At 41.4% G+C, this 21,982-nt stretch overlaps 1 protein-coding gene across 1 annotated transcript in view; it reads left to right on the plus strand.

Moving 5' to 3' along the window:
• The window catches only part of LOC124804317 (4-coumarate--CoA ligase 1-like), a 73,363-nt gene that overhangs the window by 15,163 nt on the left and 36,218 nt on the right, over window positions 1-21,982 (plus strand). The window contains exons 2-3 of the mRNA XM_047264745.1: window positions 9,341-9,548; window positions 16,604-16,869. Coding sequence (XP_047120701.1) covers window positions 9,341-9,548; window positions 16,604-16,869 — 474 coding nt within the window. The remainder of the gene's footprint in view (window positions 1-9,340; window positions 9,549-16,603; window positions 16,870-21,982) is intronic.

A 21,982-nucleotide genomic window follows, 5' to 3' on the forward strand; every position in this document is an offset into this window, starting at 1 on the left:
AAATATTTGCAATGGCTCCAAGAGTTAACAAAATAAAAACAACACATGGTTTGACAAAAAATATTTGCAAGAAGAAATACATATCTGGAAAACAACACTAAAACGCTATTCCACAGTGGTATGGCCAGGATGTTTATACGCATATGATTGATAACGATGAACTGCGAGCTAGACCGAATTGAGGTCTTTATTAGGATAGTGATGGATACAATACAAACCACGGTTATTGGAACCTGAGAGTAAGGAGGAGATCAGAGAAACTGTAGAGAAAATAACAGAGGTAATGGCAAAGTGAAGATTAACATTCTTTGGACACTTACCGAATGAATGAGAATAAGGTATCGAAACAAATATTGCTGTGGTTCTGGTGAAAGAAATAGCCAATATCATGGAATACAGGTATCAGAAATAAACCAGAAAGAAACTACATCAACGAATCGTAAATAACAGAAAGAAACCTTTTTAAGAATATAATATTAAATGTCACGGCTTTCAAGAAAGAAGAGATAATAAATCAGCAACGAAACGTAAAGAACAAATGAAAAGACATCATGGGGAGAGGTTGAAGCATTGGAAAAACAGAAAACAAGGAAGAAAGAACAGCCACTGAGGTTCTTGGGTGACTAGCTGTAGAACACGAAGTTAAAAAAAGAAAGGTGTGAAAATGTAGATGGAGACATCATGTTCGGACACCTATCGTCATATTTGAGAGGTTCCATCTATTTGTCAGCAACTCGGTTCTCCAACAATCACTTTTTTCCTTCTTCCCTATCAACAATGGAAACGATATACTCAACTCAATATGCACTCAACACAAAAAACCAGTGTTTAAGAGTTATGTTTAATAAACAACAAGACAGCAACCTCCAACATTAAAGAAATCATAATAATGCTCATCATAATCGATTTATTCTCATTTTCAAGCGCATTTGTTTGCATAAATACTTTTGGGTTTTGTGATTTTCTGCCTATTGCCTTTTTGAGGTTACGCTGCCATCGGAAAATCGCACAAATGAATCATGGAATGTTTCTAATATGCTAACGTTAGAGATAGTATTTTATGTATTTCTACGTAAAAGTACTGTGTCTCCTCCATTACACATAATATCACACATTTGCAAATAATTAATTACACTGTTTGTTATTGTAATCAAAAGATGGTACAGAAATATTACGATAATATGGTTTCACAAACAGTTTGTATACAGTCAGAGATGATACATTTTCTGATGATCCTCTAACCTCTGAGTGTATACATGTATTTTGTGAAACGGCACGGTCGTAATATTTCTGTAGTACGCTTTGATTAGGGAAAGAAATAGTGTAAGTGGTGGTCAGCATCTGTGTGATATTATGTGTAACGGAAAAGGCACAATACTTGTACATAGAGAAAAATACTAAAAATATTTAACATATTAAAAGCATTCCAACACTTGTTGTTGTGGTCTTCAGTCCTGAGACTGGTTTGATGCAGCTCGACATGCTACCCTATCCTGTGCAAGCTTCTTCATCTCCCAATACTTACAGCTACCCACATCCTTTTGAATCTACTTAGTGTATTCATCTCTTGGTCTCCCTCTACGATTTTTACCCTCCACGCTGCCCTCCAATGCTAAATTTGTGATCCCTTGATGCCTCAGAACATGTCCTACCAACCGGTCCCTTCTTTTGTCAAGTTGTGCCACATACTCCTCTTCTCCCCAGTTCTATTCAATACTTCATCATTAGTTATGTGATCTACCCATCTAATTCTTCTGTAGCACCACATTTCGAAAGCTTCTATTCTCTTCTTGTCCAAACTATTTATCGTCCATGTTTCACTTCCATACGAGGCTACACTCCATACAAATACTTTCAGAAACGACTTCCTGACACGTAAATCTGTACTTGATGTTAACAAATTTCTCTTCTTCAGAAACGCTTTCCTTGCCATTGCCAGTCTGCATTTTATATCTTCTCTACTTCGACCATCATCAGTTATTTTGCTCCCCAAATAGCAAAACTCCTTTACTACTTTAAGTGCCTCATTTCCTAATCTAATTCCCTCAGCATCACCCGACATAATTCGACTACATTCCATTATCCTCGTTCTGCTTTTGTTGATGTTCATCTTATATCCTCCTTTCAAGACACTGTCGGTTCCGTTCAACTGCTCTTCCAAGTCCTTTGCTGTCTCTGATAGAATTACAATGTCATCGGCGAACCTCAAAGTTTTTATTTCTTCTGCATGGATTTTAATACCTACTCCGAATGTTTCTTGTGTTTCCTTTACTGCTTGCTCAATATACAGATTGAATAACATCGGGGAGAGTCTACAACCCTGTCTCACTCCCTTCCCAACCACTGCTTCCCTTTCATGCCCCTCGACTCTTATAACTGCCATCTGGTTTCTGAACAAATGGTAAACAGCCTTTCGCTCCCTGTATTTTACCCCTCCCACCTTCAGAATTTGAAAGAAAGTATTCCAGTCAACATTGTCAAAAGCTTTCTGCAAGTTTATAAGGCATGTACCCGTGGTCTAGGGATGGCGTCATTGATTCATAATCAAAACGTCTTCTGTCCGGGGTTCGAACCCCGCCACCGCCTAAATTTTGATAAATAATCAGCATTGGCGGCCGAAGACTTCCGGCATAAGAAGTCAGCCTCATTCTGCCAACGGCCTTGTCAAAGAGGGCGGAGGGGCGGATAGAGGTTCAGGGCACTCTCTTGTCCTAGGGGTGGGAAATTGCCCCTAAAGGCGGAAGAATCAGCAATGATCAACGACATGAGGATGCAGAAGGCAATGGAAACCACTGCATTAAAGACACGTAACGTGTATCCACAGGACATGTGGCCTGTAATTGAAGAAGTGTCATGATGATCTCTCCATTGGCAAAAGATTCCGGAATAGTCCCCCATTCGGATCTCCGGGAGGAGACTGCCAAAGGGGAGGATACCATGAGAAAAAGATTGAATAATCGACGAAAAGATAACGTTCTACGAGTCGGGGCGTGGAATGTCAGAAGCTTGAGCATGGTAGGGAAACTAGAAAATCTGAAAAGAGAAATGCAAAGGCTCAATCTAGATATAGTAGGGGTCAGTGAAGTGAAGTGGAAGGAAGACAAGGATTTCTGGTCAGATGAGTATCGGGTAATATCAACAGCAGCAGAAAATGGTATAACAGGCGTAGGATTCGTTATGAATAGGAAGGTAGCGCATAGGGTGTGTTACTGTGAACAGTTCAGTGACCGGGATGTTTTAATCAGAAACGACAGCAGACCAACACCGAGAACGATAGTTCAGGTATACATGCCGACGTCGCAAGCTGAAGATCAACAGATAGAGAAAGTGTATGAGGATATTGAAAGGGTAATGCAGTATGTAAAGGGGGACGAAAATCTAATAGTCATGGGCGACTGGAATGCAGTTGTGGGGGAAGGAGTAGAAGAAAAGGTTACAGGAGAATATGGGCTTGGGACAAGGAATGAAAGAGGAGAAAGACTAATTGAGTTCTGTAACAAGTTTCAGCTAGTAATAGCGAATACCCTGGTCAAGAATCACAAGAGGAGGAGGTATACTTGGAAAAGGCCGGGAGATACGGGAAGATTTCAATTAGATTACATCATGGTCAGACAGAGATTCCGAAATCAGATACTGGATTGTAAGGCGTACCCAGGAGCAGATATAGACTCAGATCACAATATAGTAGTGATGAAGAGTAGGCTGAAGTTCAAGACATTAGTCAGGAAGAGTCAATACGCAAAGAAGTGGGATACGGAAGTACTAAGGAATGACGAGATACGTTTGAAGTTCTCTAACGCTGTAGATACAGCAATAAGGAATAGCGCAGTAGGCAGTACAGTTGAAGAGGAATGGACATCTCTAAAAAGGGCCATCACAGAAGTTGGGAGGGAAACATAGGTACAAAGAAAGTAGTTGCGAAGAAACCATGGGTAACAGAAGAAATACTTCAGCTGATTGATGAAAGGAGGAAGTACAAACATGTTCCGGGAAAATCAGGAATACAGAAATACAAGTCGCTGAGGAATGAAATAAATAGGAAGTGCAGGGAAGCTAAGACGAAATGGCTGCAGGAAAAATGTGAAGGCATCGAAAAAGATATGATTGTCGGAAGGACAGACTCAGCATACAGGAAAGTCAAAACAACCTTTGGTGACATTAAAAGCAACGGTGGTAACATTAAGAGTGCAACGGGAATTCCACTGTTAAACGCAGAGGAAAGAGCAGATAGGTGGAAAGAATACATTGAAAGCCTCTATGAGGGTGAAGATTTGTCTGATGTGATAGAAGAAGAAACAGGAGTCGATTTAGAAGAGATAGGGGATCCAGTATTAGAATCGGAATTTAAAAGAGCTTTGGAGGTCTTACGGTCAAATAAGACAGAAGGGATAGATAACATTCCATCAGAATTTCTAAAACCATTGGGAGAAGTGGCAACAAAACGACTATTCACGTTGGTGTGTAGAATATATGAGTCTGGCGATATACCATCTGACTTTCGGAAAAGCATCATCAACACAATTCCGAAGACGGCAAGAGCTCTCAAGTGCGAGAATTATCGCACAATCAGCTTAACAGCTCATGCATCGAAGCTGCTTACAGGAATAATATACAGAAGAATGGAAAAAAAATGAGAATGCGCTAGGTGACGATCAGTTTGACTTTAGGAAAAGTAAAGGGACGAGAGAGGCAATTCTGACGTTACGGCTAATAATGGAAGCAAGGCTAAAGAAAAATCAAGACACTTTCATAGGATTTGCCGACCTGGAAAAAGCGTTCGACAATACAAAATGGTGCAAGCTGTTCGAGATACTGAAAAAAGTAGGGGTAAGCTATAGGGAGAGACGGTTCATATACAATATGTACAACAACCAAGATGGAATAATAAGAGTGGACGATCAAGAACGAAGTGCTCGTATTAAGAAGGCTGTAGCGTTTCGCCCCTACTCTTCAATCTGTACATCGAGGAAGCAATGATGGAAATAAAAGAAAGGTTCAAGAGTGGAATTAAAATTCAAGGTGAAAGGATATCAATGGTACGATTCACTGATGACATTGCTATCCTGAGTGAAAGTGAAGAAGAATAAGTGATCTGCTGAATGGAATGAACAGTCTAATGAGTACACAGTACGGTTTGAGAGTAAATCGGAGAAAGACGAAGGTAATGAGAAGTAGTAGAAATGAGAACAGCGAGGAACTTAACATCAGGATTGATGGTCACGACGTCAATGAAGTTAAGGGATTCTGCTACCTAGGCAGTAAAACAACCAATGACGGACGGAGCAAGGAGGACATCAAAAGCAGACTCGCTATGGCAAAAAGGCATTTCTGGCCAAGAGAAGTCTACTAATATCAAATACCGGCCTTAATTTGAGGAAGAAATTTCTGAGGATGTACGTCTGGAGTATGGTAGTGAAACATGGACTGTGGGAAAACCGGAACAGAAGAGAATCGAAGCATTTGAGATGTGGTGCTATAGACGAATGTTGAAAATTAGGTGGACTGATAAGGTAAGGAATGAGGAGGTTCTACGCAGAATCGGAGAGGAAAGGAATATGTGGAAAATACTGATAAGGAGAAGGGACAGGATGTAGGACATCTGCTAAGACATGAGGGAATGACTTCCATGGTACTAGAGGGAGCTGTAGAGGGTAAAAACTGTAGAGGAAGACAGAGATTGGAATACGTCAAGCAAATAATTGAGGACGTAGGTTGCAAGTGCTCCTGTGAGATGAAGAGGTTAGCACAGGAAAGGAATTCGTGGCAGGCCGCATCAAACCAGTCAGTAGACTGATGACCAAAAAAAAAAAAAAAAAGTCTACTAATGCTAGAAACGTAGGTTTGCCTACTTTCTTCTAAGATAAGTCGTAAGGTCAGTATTGCCTCACGTGTTCCAATATTTCTACGGAATCCAAACTGATCTTCCCCGAGGTCGGCTTCTACTATTTTTCCATTCGTCTGTAAAGAATTCGCGTTAGTATTTTGCAGCTGTGACTTATTAAACTGATAGTTCGGTAATTTTCACTTCTGTCAACACCAGCTTTCTTTGGGATTGGAATTATTATATTCTTCTTGACGTCTGGGGGTATTTCACCCGTCTCATACATCTTGCTCACCAGATGGTAGAGTTTTGTCACGATTGGCTCTCTCAAGGCCGTCCAATGGAATGTTGTCTACTCCGGGGGCCTTCTTTCGACTCAGGTCTTTCAGTGCTCTGTCAAACTCTTCACGCAGTATCGTATCTCCCATTTCATCTTCATCTACATCCTCTTCCATTTTCATAATATTGTTCTCAAGTACATCGCCCTTGTATACACCCTCTATATACTCTATATACTCCTTCCACCTTTCTGCTTTCCCTTCTTTGCTTAAAACTGGGTTTCCATTTGAGCTCTTGATATTCATACAAGTGGTTCTCTTTTCTCCAAAGGTCTCTTTAATCTTCCTGTAGGCAGTATCTATCTTACACCTAGTGAGATAAGCCTCTACATCCTTACATTTGTCCTCTAGCCATCCCTGCTTAGCCATTTTGCACTTCCTGTCGATCTCATTTTTGAGACGTCTGTATTCCTTTTTGCCTGCTTCATTTACTGAATTTTTATATTTTCTCCTTTCGTCAATTAAGTTCAATATTTCTTCTGTTACCCAAGGAGTTCTACTAGCCCTCTTTCTACCTATTCTACCTACTTGATCCTCTGCTGCCTTCACTACTTCATCCCTCAGAGCTACCCATTCTTCTTCTACTGTACTTGTCTCCCCCATTTCTGTCAATTGTTCCCTTATGCTCTCCCTGAAACTCTGTACAACCTCTGGTTCTTTCAGTTTATCCAGGTCCCCACCTTTTTACAGCTTCTTCAATTTTAATCTACAGATCATAACCAATAGATTGTGGTCAGAGTCCACATCTGCCCCTGGAAATGTCTTACAATTTAAAACCTGGTTCCTAAATCTCTGTCTTACCATTATATAATCTATCTGATACCTTCTAGTATCTCCAGGATTCTTCCGTGTATACTACCTTCTTTCATGATTCTTGAACTAAGTGTTAGCTATGATTAAGTTATGCTCTGTGCAAAACTCTACCAGGCGGCTTCCTCTTTCATTTCTTAGCCCCAATCCATATCCACCTACTATGTTTCCTTCTCTCCCTTTTCCTGCTCTTGAATTCCAGTCCAACACTTATATGCCTTATTTTCTGATTGCAGTATGACCTCAGGAAGACAGTGTAGTGCACAATAGGCAGAAAAGCTCACGTAAAATATTTATGTAATGGAACACACCTGTAAATGAGAATAAATTCTCCAAAAGGTCTTGTGCTAAGCGTGGAAAAACAGTATCCGGTGTTGTTTTTCAGTAATCACAAAATAAAGCTTTTGCCTTCAGATAGAAAAAGGTTGTTGTGGCATAACGGCTGATGATGGAGAGTTTAAATTAGTGCTCAAATTACCCAGATTATATTGTGACTATGTTTCACAATGAGAACATCCAATAAGCGTGAAGTATAATTTCAAATGTTGTCCTTTTTTTTCTCGCCAATAAACTTGATGTCAAATATTTAACACTAACTCATTTTTAAAGTAATCACACGTTTGAATCTGCTTTATACACGAGAAATGCTTTCTTTACTGGATCAGTGGTTTATTGATTTATTTTAAATTGATTGAAAAAATTCAGATGGAGAGGAATGTCAAGGTGTAACGTGCTATCCAGAACGCTGTAATTAGGGACTGAGCAGAAATTCGAATTGCGAGTGGGTTTGGTATGGAAAACGGCCTCATCCTTTCTAAAGTACCTCGACCCTCAAATATGTGTTTTGTGGCATATGGATAACTGTTGTAAGTAGGCTGTTTAGGTTTTTATATTGGTAACGTCACGTAGCGCTCTGTATGAAAATCACTGGTTGTGCTGTGTGCAGTCTGTGGCTGATTGCCATTGTTGGAATATTCGCTATTGTAGTGTTGGGCAGTTGGATGTGAACAGCGCGTAGCGTTGCGCAGTTGGAGGTGAGCCGCCAGCAGTGGTGGATGTGGGGAGAGAAATGGCAGAATTTTGAGAGCGGACGATCAGGACGTGTGTCCATCAGAAAGAGTAAATTTGTAGTATTGGATATCATGAACTGACATATATATGATGACTTTTGAACATTATTAAAGTAAATACAATGTTTGTTCTCTATCAAAATATTTCACTTGCTAACTATGCCTATCAGTAGTCAGTGCCTTCAGTAGTTAGAATCCTTTATTTAGCTGGCAGTATTGGCGCTCGCAGTATTGCAGTAGTTCGAGTAACGAAGATTTTTGTGAGGTAAGTGATTCATGAACGGTATAGGTTATTGTTAGTCAGGGCCATTCTTTTGTAGGGTTTATTGAAAGTCAGATTGCGTTGCGCTAAAAATATTGTGTGTCAGTTTAGTGTTGATCAGAATAAGTAAAGAGAGAAATGTCTGAGTATGTTCAGTTCTGCTCAGCTGTTTGAAAATCAAATAACGTAAGAGGTTTATCGGCACAGTAATTCATTAATTTTTCTAAGGGGGCGTTTCACTGTGCGCCACATATTATTATCGTGTTTTATTTTCGAACCAGAGGGCAGCAGCAGATTTGCCAGCAGATCTGCCCTCTACTTGAAGTGACACTGAAACGAATGTGGTTGGAATTTTAAGGTTTTGTGATCTGTACAAATTGTTTCCACAAATTTAAAGGAGCTGTTCTTAACTGGTTCATATATGTTTTTTCGTCTATGTTCAACCAGTCACATTACACTGCGACTTTCTTTTAGGTCTTCTGCGGTATTACTTCTCTTTTAATCTGTTGTATAACGCCTTACAGGCTTCGCCGTTGTATTAAAGCCTGTGAGATAGAGCGATTGTATAGGTCAACGAAGCTGTGAGAATGAATGAATGAGTGTCATTTTGTAGGTTTTCTCCTCACTGTGTGGGGACTCAGCTTTAGTCATTTTACTCACATACTTTTCTTTTAATGCGTGTAAGGACGCCGATAACCTCGGCGTTGGGCGCCAGTTTCGCACACGCACGCACACACACACACACACACACACACACACACACACACACACAAGCACACATACACACACTTGAAAGGGACTACCCCGAATTTGCGTTGAGCGACTAGGGGAAATCTAAATCTGCGCGGATCGAAGGGAATTTGGATTACTGTGTTCTGGAGTGCGCAAGTTCAGTGTGCTAACACTACACAACCTGGCTCGTTCCTCAACAGAGGACCCCGTTGGGTCTCCTAGACGTTAACGCCACCCAGAAATAGCCGTGTGTTTAGTGATCATACCTGCTGGCTATGACTGTGACTGTGTGCGTCGTGTGGTTCAGGTGGTGTTGGGCCAGGAGTGGCGGGCGGACTGGATGCTGCGGCAGGCGGCGGCGGAGCTGTCGGCGCTGTGGAGGGCGGTGCCCGGCCTGCGGGAGGGGGACACCGTGGCCGTCTGCGTCGGCCGCTCCGCGCTCTTCGCGCCGGCCCTGCTGGCCGCGCTCTGCTCCGGGGCCGTCTGCGCCGTCGTCAACGCCGCCCTGCCTCACGGTGAGGAACTTCTCGTGCCGTCTCTCTCTTTTGGTTCTGTTACTTCCTTCGTAAATAAGCCCACCGAACAAAAAGTGTAGCCGTCCCCAGGAGTCACTACGAAAATACCGTCCAATTCTGCCCGTAGCCTCGACAATGATGTCAGGTTTGCGAGGAAGAGAGTTCTCAAGTGTTTGCACGTACCCTACATCCCGCTGAAGCTACTCGTTGTTGACCAGCTCTCGTACAGGTACCAAACGGGGAAGATAATGAGTGATAGTTATCACCTCTAACAATACCACCACTTGCAAAGATTAATAATGTTGCTCACGCAGCATATGTTCGCTTTATCGGGCAACAACAAAGTGTGTGGATGGTATCGTCACAATGGAAATAATGAAGTCACTGTAAAAAGTCATTAATTTTGGCACTTATCTTTAATGGATTCCCTCGTAGATTTGGTCGAAGTTGTTATGACTCATCTTGTTGATTCTAGGGTGATTCCACTTTGACTGCTATAAGGTCCAGATCTGTATTTTAGCAGTATTTGAAAACATTACAAATGCGTTTTTCAGGAAGTTCCTAATGATCAAACAATCCCAGATCAGAAGAATGGTATGGTGGAAATAATTTTTGACTTGCTGTTCACGATCCACATTCGTATTAAACTTCTTGTAAATTCACATATACTTCTTCTTAATTGTCACATCATCAAGAAAGCAGTCTTGTATCAGTCTTCACGTATTTAATTTCCACTTAAACCAAAAACAAGACTTGACTGTTCTTTCACAAAGCGAAATAACAACTTAACTTCTGCAAAGTGAAACATAGACTCCTCTGTGCGCATTCGCGCCAAAACGGTTATAAGTAAGTAAAAGATTATGACAGTCTCACAGTAATGAATACACACAAGAGCAATATCACTGTAATATACATCGGAGTACCTATACATTAATAAAACCAAATGTGAATATTGTCACAAAAATATGTCTGTTACTTCGCAGAAAAGTAGTACGATATTACTGGTATCGAGAACTGGGGTTGGATTGCCGTAATGGTCACGTAAATAAAGAGCCATTACACACCTGATGTTCGAAAGAGTCCCAAACAATTCTGTTAAGCCTAGTTTACACGACGACATTGGGTTTCACCAATCGTGGAATGAGTTGCACGCAAATGGTTTCATATTTGACTGTAGACACGGCGAAACCAGTATACACTTCAGTTTCGTCGTTTTGTGGGTTCCTGAGTTGTGTCTGAAATGAAAGTTTTGACACCTGCACGTCGCATGAGTTGTGATGGAGTTAAAGCTTGTTGCGTGGAATCGCTGCATAAGAAAAAGATAAGACACTGGATGAAGAAAAGACGTCAGCTCGGTTGCTCAGCATCCTTGCTGAAATAATTTATAATGGAAGACCCATGAAGTTCTTTTACTTATCTTAGAATGTCACCAGAACTGTTCACGTTTAATCTAAATTGAATTAATTATACGATAAGGAATAAAGATATCGTAATGCATGAACCACTGCCGCCAGAACTGAAATTACATATCACATCGCGTGCATTAAAATCCAGAGTACTGGGCATACTATAAGATGCGGTTTTAGTTGCTGATAACGCATTCTCATTAACACCAATAATTTTTAACATTAACAGTAACAGTTATTAACATTGACAGCAGTAATTATTCGAAGCAGGCCGCATTAAGAAGAGAATGGTTTGCAAACTACTCTCAAACACGTCAATGGGGAGCACTTCTGAAAGGTTTTAAATAGATAAATATTGAATAAAGAATGCAGCTTCTTGATTTCTGTAGCCTTCCATCCTGTTAACAATAACCCTAAAAAAAAGGTCAGCCAACTCGAACGATGTTAGTCTTGTAGACGAGAGCATTTCCACATCTATAATTACATTTGCTTGTATTTTTCTTAATTCAGTTGTATATGTGCTCCTAATTCAATAAATTTAGCCCTGCAGCTCAGATATTGTCAAACTATCTGTGTTCTCACGTGATGGTCTCAGGAGGAGCAATATGTTGCTTATTTTTGTTATTAGCATCACCGAAATCCCACAAACACGTATGTAAAGCATAGACCTCCAAAAAGCGAACATTATTCTCCGTTCCCCACTTCATATTTCAGTTTGTCTATACCCTGCGAATGCTCATAACCTCAAAACTCATGCAACTAGTGTCGCCGAAGTTGGAAGACGCCGGAACTGTTTAGTTTCACCGATGAGTTGCCCAAACGCGCGGCGCGCATGTGCAGTGGTCGGTAGCGCAGTTGCCTGCAACCTAGTGTCGTCGTGTAAACTAGGCTTTAGATTAGGATCGAGTGGTGTTACGGGCCAGTCGAAAACGATAACGTGCTCGTCAAATAGAATCGAATTCATGATCAAGGATGTTATCATCTGGTGGACGGGACCATCCACAACATACTCATAACGACTATGTAGAAGAAAAAGCAACACTTTATCAACTAGAATAATAAAATAAACTTCCGGATTTATGTTAACAGTAATGTAAATAAATTATGGTACAAACACTCCTGATACACCAGCCAACCACTAGGGGGCAATGCCTCACTGAGTCGGCGGTGTACTCGAAGCTTTTCATCATCTGAAAAAAGAGGCAAAATTGCGACTCGTCAGGCAAAACTACGCGCCTCCAGTCCTCGACCGTCCGGATTTTGTGTTGTTTCTCACGGTGAGGTTGTGCATCTTCATATGGTGCTGTGTTTTGCGAGATATTCCACTCCAAATGTCCATTGCATACAGTTCTCTTTTCAATATTCACCCAGAAACTGGTTGACATGGAACTACATTCACCAACCTTATCAAGTCTTCTAGGGGTTGGAATCGATTATCAAAGAAAGACGTGCACTCATCCAGTCGCTGTTGATTAGGATCATTTTACGTCCACAGTGTCACATGGTAGCGTATGATAAACCATTCCAATTTGACGTGGTGGACAGTCAGCGCTGATAAACCAACAAATCTAGCAACTTGATTCACGATGTGGTCATGGGCATTTTCAAACAAGATAGATCCATTCTGCCATATAATAATATCCACATCAACTTGACTTCTTGCGCTGGTTCCATGAAATGGACTGAGACTTGCACACCCCTTCCATGCCATGACTTTATGGCGTAACTGTGGATGACTAATATTTTTTTCGGTGAAATTACTGTTTACTTTTTACCTCCTTCTTTTCGTGTGATTCCTTAGAATATGTAGTGATAATTTTAACAGAATGTTAAAGACGTTAAGACAAGTTAGAAAATTCTCGGGATGATGACTGACAGGTATACTGGTATGCAGGTATACTACGTACAGCAAAAGATGGAACAACCAGTTAACGACCAATTATATGGATTTCCACTATACCTCTACATTCTTGGTGCCAATTTCAGTTCAAAAGGCGTTATCACAACATTTTCAGACTGTAAAATTCTACAACAGACAATATGTCATATCGTGGCGTATCCGACAATTTGAGTCTCGCAGTGAGATAAAACTCTATAGTTTACTGAGTTCTGGTCTGCCGTTAGGTTATGATGTTCGAGGCAACAGAACGAATTTCAGTCTGCCAGTCACGGTGTATTACATATTGTCATGGCCCGAACTTAATGTAATCACGTACGCCAACGTTTACTTCGAAATCTATTCATGAACTGGTAATTAATGTGCAATGATAGTTTAACTATAATCCTACAGCGAATTTATGTATACAGACAAATCCATCACGATTTCTGACGGATATGGTACTAACACCTACATCTACATCATACTCCACAAGCCAACTAATGGTGTGTGGCGGAGGGTACCTTCGGGACCACTATCTGATCCCTACAACTCTGTTCCACTCGAGAATAGTGCGTGGGAAGAATGATTGTCGGTAAGCTTCTCTATTGGCTATAATTTCTCGAATTTTCTCCTCGTGGTCAATACGCGAAATGTATGTGGAGGGAAGTAATATGTTATCTAACTCCCCCTGAAAAGTGCTGTCCCTCAATTTCGATAGTGAATCTCTCCGTGATGTATAACGTCTTTCTTGTAACGTCAGCCAGTGGAGATTGTTTAGCATCTCCGTAACGATCCCTCACCAGCTAAGCGATCCCACGACGAAACGCGCCGCTCTTCGTTGGATCTCCTCTATCTCCTCTATCAGTCGTACCTGATAGGCATCCCAGACAGATGAACAATACTCAAGCATCGGGCGAACAAGAGCCTTATGAGCCACTTCTTTCTTAGATGAGTTACATTTCCTTAAGATTCTTCTTATGAATCTGAGTCGTGTGTCTCCCTTTTTCCACTATCTGTTTTGTGTGATCATTCCACTTAAAGGTCGCTCTGGATAGCTACGCGTAGATATTTTGCGGCAGACGCTCTCTCCAGCTGTTTGTCATCAATGGTGTAGCTGTACAGTAGTGGATTTCTTTTCCTATGTATGCGCAATGAGTTACATTTATTTACGATCGTGGTCAACTGCCAGATTTTGCACCATTCACCAATTCTCTGGAGGTCATTCTGTAAATTCTTTCTTTCTTCTGGCGTTGCTACTTTGGTGTAAACAACTGCATCATCTGCGAATAGCCTTAAAGAGCATCCGCCTCTTTCCACTAGGTCATTTATATGTAGTATACTGTGAACATCATTGGTCCTATCACCCTTACCTGTGGTACTCTGGATATTACCTTTATATCTGTCGACATAATTCCGTTAAGAGCGACGTGTCGAGATCTATCTGCAAGGAAGTCTTGAATCCAATCGCAGGTCAGCTCCCATACTCCGTAAGCTCGTATTTTTCTTTTTCATCAAACGGCAATACGGGCCGGTGTCCCTGAAATCAAGGAACAAGGCATCAGCCTGAGCGCCGTTGTCCACTGCGCTGTGGATCTCATGGAGGATCAGAGCGAGCTGAGTTTCACAGGATCTCTGTTTGCGGAATCTTGGTTGATTTTTGCAGAGGAGCTGTTCATTTTCCAAGAACGTCATAATTCTTGAGCATAAAACATGTTCCATAGTTCAAAAGTCGTGCGAACGTCTAAATAGCAGATATTGAGATAACCGATCGCGTAATCGAAAGGCTACAGGACAAGATGAGATACGTATAAGATTCTATAAAGACTATGCGTAAGAACTTGCTGTCCTTCTAGCAGTAATTTATCGTAGATCGATTGAGGTACCTAACGACTGGAAAAAAGCGCAGGTCATTCCCGTTTTTAAGAAAGGCCTTAAGACAGATCCACACAATATATAATCGCCTGTGACGAGGGCCTCCCATCCGGTAGACCGCTCGCCTGGTGCAAGTCTTTCGATTTGACGTTTGACGCCACTTCGGCGACTTGCTCGTCGATGGGGATGAAATGATGATGATTAGGAGAACACAACACCCTGAGCGGAGAAAATCTCCGACCCAGCCGGGATCGAACCCGGGCCCTTAGGATTGACAGCCTGTCGGCTGACCACTACGCTACCGGAGGCGGACATCCACACAGTTATAGACCTATACCACTGACGTCGCTATGAGAAGACTCCACTTGTTAGTTTCGTCACAGCCTCGACCTGTCCAAGGTATCATTCCATTAGGATGAAGCAGGTACGCTTAGGCATATTCTTCCTCAACACTTGCCGCAAGACAGACAGTTTTGCAGCCGTTGTAGGTTTTTATACATTGCCAGAGGTAATCTGGATCGATAATACGCCTCTGGGGAGAGAGTTCAGGTTCATTGAAACCAATTTCTTTAGACTAGTGGATTACAAGAATTGTAGGAAGATTGCAATTAAACACCCAGGGATGTAGGAATTGTAACTGCCATCTTCCTGACACGTAGTTTATTTGGCTCGACATTTCAGAAGGTGCTAGTAGCCTTCATTATCACATATTTGTTTGAATGTTTTATTGTCAAACAAACAGTAATCTTCCCACGTTTTCTCTGGCTTTGGAGGTAAGCAGCTCAGACTATTGTCCACTTCTGTGCCACACTGCGTCCATTTAGCTTTCTTAAAGTTCCATTCCTTGGGAGATTTCATCAATGCGACTCTATCTGCGTTGGACTGGCTGCAGTCCTTAGATGTGGGACTCTGATGGCGGCTCAGACGTGCTGCAGGAACTGCTGTTCTTTTTTATATTGTGCTGTAGTCTATTTTATTTTGCGTCTTGTTAATTACTCATTTACGTTTACATATAAGACTGGTGTTGTTTAAAATTATTATATTGTAAATCTTTTACTTAAGGAATAAGTTGTTTTAGTGCTTTACTATCAATTATTGTTGTATTTCACCATATCCTGAATTTTGTGGGTGACAAGTAGTAATTGATACATGATCTGGCAACAGTTTCAAATATTAGCATCATCATCATCATCATCATCATCATCATTTAAGACTGATTATGCCTTTCAGCGTTCAGTCTGGAGCATAGCCCCCCTTATAAAATTCCTCCATGATCCCCTATTCAGTGCTAACATTGGTGCCTCTTCTGATGTTAAACCTATTACTTCAAAATCATTCTTAACCGAATCCAGTTACCTTCTCCTTGGTCTGCCCCGACTCCTCCTACCCTCTACTGCTGAACCCATGAGTCTCTTGGGTAACCTTGCTTCTCCCATGCGTGTAACATGACCCCACCATCTAAGCCTGTTCGCCCTGACTGCTACATCTATAGAGTTCATTCCCAGTTTTTCTTTGATTTCCTCATTGTGGACACCCTCCTGCCATTGTTCCCATCTACTAGTAGATTCCCACTTATTTTGTATTGCTCGATCTATTGTCGATTTATTAAAATGGCTTTAAGAGATACTGTCACTGAGCAAAGGCGCAAGATCTATGCTTCAGTCTTTTTTAATGACCCAATTTTCAGCTATGTTTAACTCATACAACTTTGTCTCTATCCTGCAGTAAATATCTGTAACTCTCTCGGAAGCACCTCTTCCTTATTGGAATACCTCCATTTTGCTCTTTAAGATGCTGAATTTTAGTTAGTAACGGCGCTTTTGGCCTTTATCTGGTAGATCCTTAAATAAGTACGGAGCTTTTTGAAATAGAAGTCTTGGCGACTGTTTCCACTGCAGAGAGCCTGCACCGAGTGCTACACGATCTGAAGCCGGTGGCGGTGCTGTGCCAGCCACAGTTCGATAAGTCCGCCTCAGACGCCAAACCGGCAGACTGCCCGCTGCAGGTGCTGGGGTCTGCTGAGTCGGTAGCTGACGCTCAGCAGCTGCTGATGCGGAGCGCCCAGGGGCTGAAGGCGGACAACACGGCCCCCGCCGTCGCTCTGCTCAGTTCTGGTACCACGGGGCATCCCAAGATCATCCGGATACCTCGCCGCACCTTGGCCGTAACGATGCGCTTACTCGCGTAAGGAGAATGAATTTAGCGTTTTAATAGTTGTCAACAATCTTAACAAGCCTATCATACAGTACTCTGAAATCTACAGTGGTGGCATAAGCCAGGTGAATTAATTGAAGTATCAAATATTATTTAAAGATAAATTTTTAACTTTATCTACTGTACTAATTATAAGATAGTAAGTGTGAATTGGAACAGTTTGCCACTTTGGATCATAAACCAAAGAAAACAGAATACGCAAGCAAAATATCCCAATTTATCTGTGCCGCAACACATACTTTACAACGTCAATAAAACTGCAATATGTTAGTGAATATTTCGGGCAACGGCCTTGCTGCAGTGGCTACACCGGTTCCCGTGAGATCATCGAAGTTAAGCGCTGTCGGGCGTGGCTGGCACTTGGATGGATGACAATCTAGGCCGCCACGCGCTGTTGTCATTTTTCGTGGTGCACACAGCCTCGTGATGCCAACTGAGAAGCTACTCGACCGAATAGTAGCGGCTTCGGTCAAGAATACCATCATAACAACCGGGAGAGCGGTGTGCTGACCCCACGCCCCTCCTATCCGCATCCTCCACTGAGGATGCCACGGCGGTCGGATGGTCCCGGTAGACAACTAGTGGCCTGACGGCAGAATGCTAGTGAATATTTGTCCCCAGACTGGTCAAAGTGTTGTGTTGCGAATATATTTGGATATCCACCGAAATTTGAGACAACAGCTGTGTAAAGAGTCTCTGATTCAGTGATGGCAGCCTGCCTTACTCTTAAACGGTAAAGGAAGTTAAAGTGAAACGACCCATCGCCGGCGACATAAGCTCGTTATAAGGAGAGATGAGGAAGAGAATGAGAGGTGGGCTCTTTAAAGAATCCATCCTGGAATTGGCCTTGTCTGATTAAGGGAGACAAAAGAAAACCTAAATCTGTGTTAGGCAGAAATTTGGAACCCAGTTCTCCTGAATGCCTTTACTGATCAACACGTAGCATCACGTCTCGTTCTTGCGTCTGTGATTTCCGCTAAAGATGAATCTCATATTACGTGTTATTGAAATATGAAATACTATCTGATTTATTTTATCCTCATCAGTCAGTTTATGTAGCACAAATATATTTTTTGACAAAATTGCTTCTGGCGAATGCAGATACTTTTATTTTAATTTCATAAAATGTCACTAATTTTAAACCGTTATCCATCACTAATACTTTGTATCATTTTACATAATATCTGTTGATCGTTGACCTGAACATTACATACCGCCACCACATTGCTTTCTGTCCAGAACTCTTTTAAATAATTTTTTAAAATTATTCTTAGCTTCTCTCCCATACATACCAATATTGTTTGCCCCTGTGACACTATTTTTCGCAATTTATATAAATATTTTCCGTAATTTTATGAAAGAGTTGAAGTCTTAAGTTGGATTTTTGTTTATCTTGATGCATACACCAGTAAATAACCGAGTATCGTGTCCTAATTCACAATAATTCACCGAGCTGTTCAACGAAACAGACGCATATGTAGACTAGTACTACTTCAAGATGGAATTTCAAATGTTGAAATGTCTGTTTGCTATCATACAATGTCCTTTACATGTGCATGCATATCTGTAGGATCAGACACAACTGATTATCCAAAGCTGTATTAAATATTAAGATACTGATTCGCAAATTGCGGATCCAATTGTAACGCTAGCTTTACTATTTATTTGCGACACATCAGAATTTGGGCTGGACCACAACTCGAGCCTAGATTTCTTGCTTACAGAGAGCGGCTGCCTTAACCTCGTTTTATATCTGTTATTTTGTTTTATTTTTTGTGGAACAGGAAGGCAGATTAAACAAAGAATCCTTATTCGTAGAACTGTGCAATTCTAGCGTCAAAGAAAGTATCTAAACAACGAAAACAAAATTAAGGCATAAGTACGAAATAAAGACCGACCTTAGAGCGAAACCAACTTTAGTCATGTCTACTAGAGACAAGACGCCAACTGATCCTTCTGACCCGCTATTGGCGCCGTGGTGTCTTCACAAAGATAGTGTCAATATGGTTCTGCCAATTGTTCCTGTCAGTAAAACTGACACATATCGTAAGGAGGGTCCAAGAAGACACAGTCCAGGCAATTGGCGAAGTACTGGCGGTACAGCGGGTGGCGTCGTACACCATTGAACCGTTCCAATAGTAAGGTCTAAAAATTTGGAAAGTACTTGTCATCTTTCCATAAAGATACATTATTCTCAAACACTTGATCCAGGTGACTGCATTCATTTAGTATGTGGATAAACGTTATATCAGGGAAGAGAAGGGAATTGGGGTCACTGAAATTGGGGTCCTTAGCCGAATGACGGCCAACAACAATGTCGTGAACATCCCCACTACCATGGTAGATCCACACTGCACATGATGTTCAGTTGTATAACGTAGATTGCACTGGGGACGTTGTGGAGTGCCTGCCTTAAATATGGAATAGAGCATTAGATTCCACCCTCGTTCCATAAACCCAAAAATGAGATGATTCTCTTGAGTGTGGAACAAGTCGGAAATTGTAACACAAAAAACATGAAACATTTGTATATTATTATCACTACACTGATCATTTGTAAGGAGATTGTCAAAATAGGTGAATACATTACAATAAACTGGAACTGTTAACACTTACAGATTTAATATACGTAGTTATGCACTTTAAATTAATTTATCATAGACAAAATACTTAATCTTGACTGTTGTGACCAAGTGCTGTCAAAACTGAAATCTAACAGATATTTTTACTCTGATCTAACAGTTCCTGTTAAGATATTCACCTATAGAGTAGAATGAGTTGCCCATTAAAAACGTCTTTAAAACTCTATTTAAACTGTGCTTTGTTTGAAACCAAGTTTTTAATGGTTGCTGGCAAATTACTGAAAATGTGTGTTCCTAAATATTGGAACCTTTTTGGACCAAGGTCCTTATGTAGATTGTTCTTATTCCTAGTACTGATATTGACCTATAGGTTTGGAAATTGAGATATGCCAATAGCCTCTAATTTTTTATCTGGTTAATTAAGCACGTTCTCATTGTATGTGTAACTTTCTCTATATCAATCCCCTTAAGAAACTCAAACTGTGATTTGGACGATATATGATCTACAGTCAGATGTTTAAGGAGACACATGAACACAACCTTTTCAGATATTTTTGAAAAAGCCGGCAGAAGTGAAACTGGTCGGTAGTCTGATGGTAGCTCTTTATTCCCCTTCTTGTAAAGGGGATTGACTCCAGCATATTTTAGCCATTCTCGAAATGTTCCATTGATAAGAGATTGATTACACAAATAACTTAAGATAGAACTCACATAAGCACTCTTTGGTCACATCTATTAGAATACTTATGGGAGACAAGACGTCATATCCATTTTACTGAAGTTATTTGTAAGGATTGGACAGTGATACTCCATTACAATGTTTACCAAACCCGATAATCCCAAGCCGTCAGTTCGGAAACAAAGAGTTTGTTTAAGTGGTCTGCAGGACTACATTCACTTGTTACCAATGCTTCATTTATTTCTAGAGCTACATGTTCCCCTTCATTTTTGGCCCTGTCTCCATCTTCACTATAGCCCATAAAGATTTTTGGTTTGTTGCCTGACATAATTATCATTTTCTCATAATAACGTTGCTTAGATTTCTGGTTGTGACTGATCACCAGATATCAGGCAACTCTGTCGTCTGAATCGAGGAGGGCGCCGCCATGCGCTGAACGAAAATTAACCATGGGAAGGTACCTTTCAGAAGCCGTCTACAGCTACAGACTCGGCAGGTCGGCGTTGATGTAAAAAAAAAAGGAAATATCAGGGAAATATGGACATGGACACTACAGCCTGAACTCAGTGGTTTGTGAGAGGCAGGAACAGTTCTTTAATCACAGTTCCAGTGAACCTGTGCTGGACAAGGCCATATATTCGTATATTCGTCATCGAATTGACATACAAATAACTGGTCTAATGGGCATACTGATGATTCAGATATCGCGCTCGGTAGGGTGGGGCACTTTTATGATCATTCCTCACTGACAAAGTCAAAGGCTGTCGGTAAACCAAGCGTCTTCGTCTTCGGGAGCTGGAGTACCATAACTAGATGGAGTATCCTGATAGACGATAGGATATGTATGTTGCTTTTATCACCACGACACGACTGGTCCACTGACTCTTGCACAGAGGCTGCCACAAATTACTGAGGACATTCATATGCAGACCATGTAGCAGACGAGAACAGGTGGTGCACCTTCTGTTGCCTGTCACACATTAAGATGACCCCCCACATTTGACTACTGACTGTGGTACCGTATCAGACAACACAGCCCAGTGATATTTGGACTTCTACTGGCAATAAAAATGCCACATCGTCACACTCACCTGGCAGATGATGGTAAAGTCTCTCATCGTTAAGACCTGAAGCCGACAACAGTCTGTGTAACAGCGATTCTATGGGAGTCTCGTTGAAAAGCACTGACAGGGAGCAATCTTGCTTCAGAGAGAGAGAGTAACGGTCATTGTGTCTGCTGTAAGTCTATTGATCGTAACCTGTGAAGTCACGTCATTCAGAAGACGCATCATAGTGTCAATGGAAGACTGGGAGAAGGCCAGCCACCACATCACCTTCTCAAGATATTAGTGACATACGCCATCAAAAGCTTGATGAAGTCCACCAACAGCAAGCAGCTGTGCACAGGATAAGCTTCTGCCAGTGCGATGACTTTGTGGTAAAAACTGAGTGCCATCTGTATGTTGCTGTTATCACCAAGACATGTCTGGTCCATAAAGATGTCTTGGGGCATGGTACGCAAAATCCAGGCAGCCAAAATCCTCGTGAAGATCTTGAATTTGCTGTTGAGCAGCGTAGGAGGCCAGTAATCAGCAATTTCCTTTCTGGCAGATGGAATGATATAAGGATGGTGTTTACAGAGGCAGGTGGTATCTGAACTGTAAGGATCTTGCTATAATGTAACCCACAGGGGCATCATGACATCGTGCAGCACATGATAAAACACTGTCACCTCTTTTTGGAGGCCATGAGAGACATCCTCCTCTGATATAAGGTCCATGAGGATCGCCTCCGCATGTTCA

Source organism: Schistocerca piceifrons, chromosome 1 (assembly GCF_021461385.2).
Source record: "Schistocerca piceifrons isolate TAMUIC-IGC-003096 chromosome 1, iqSchPice1.1, whole genome shotgun sequence".
NCBI classification, from domain to species: domain Eukaryota; kingdom Metazoa; phylum Arthropoda; class Insecta; order Orthoptera; family Acrididae; genus Schistocerca; species Schistocerca piceifrons.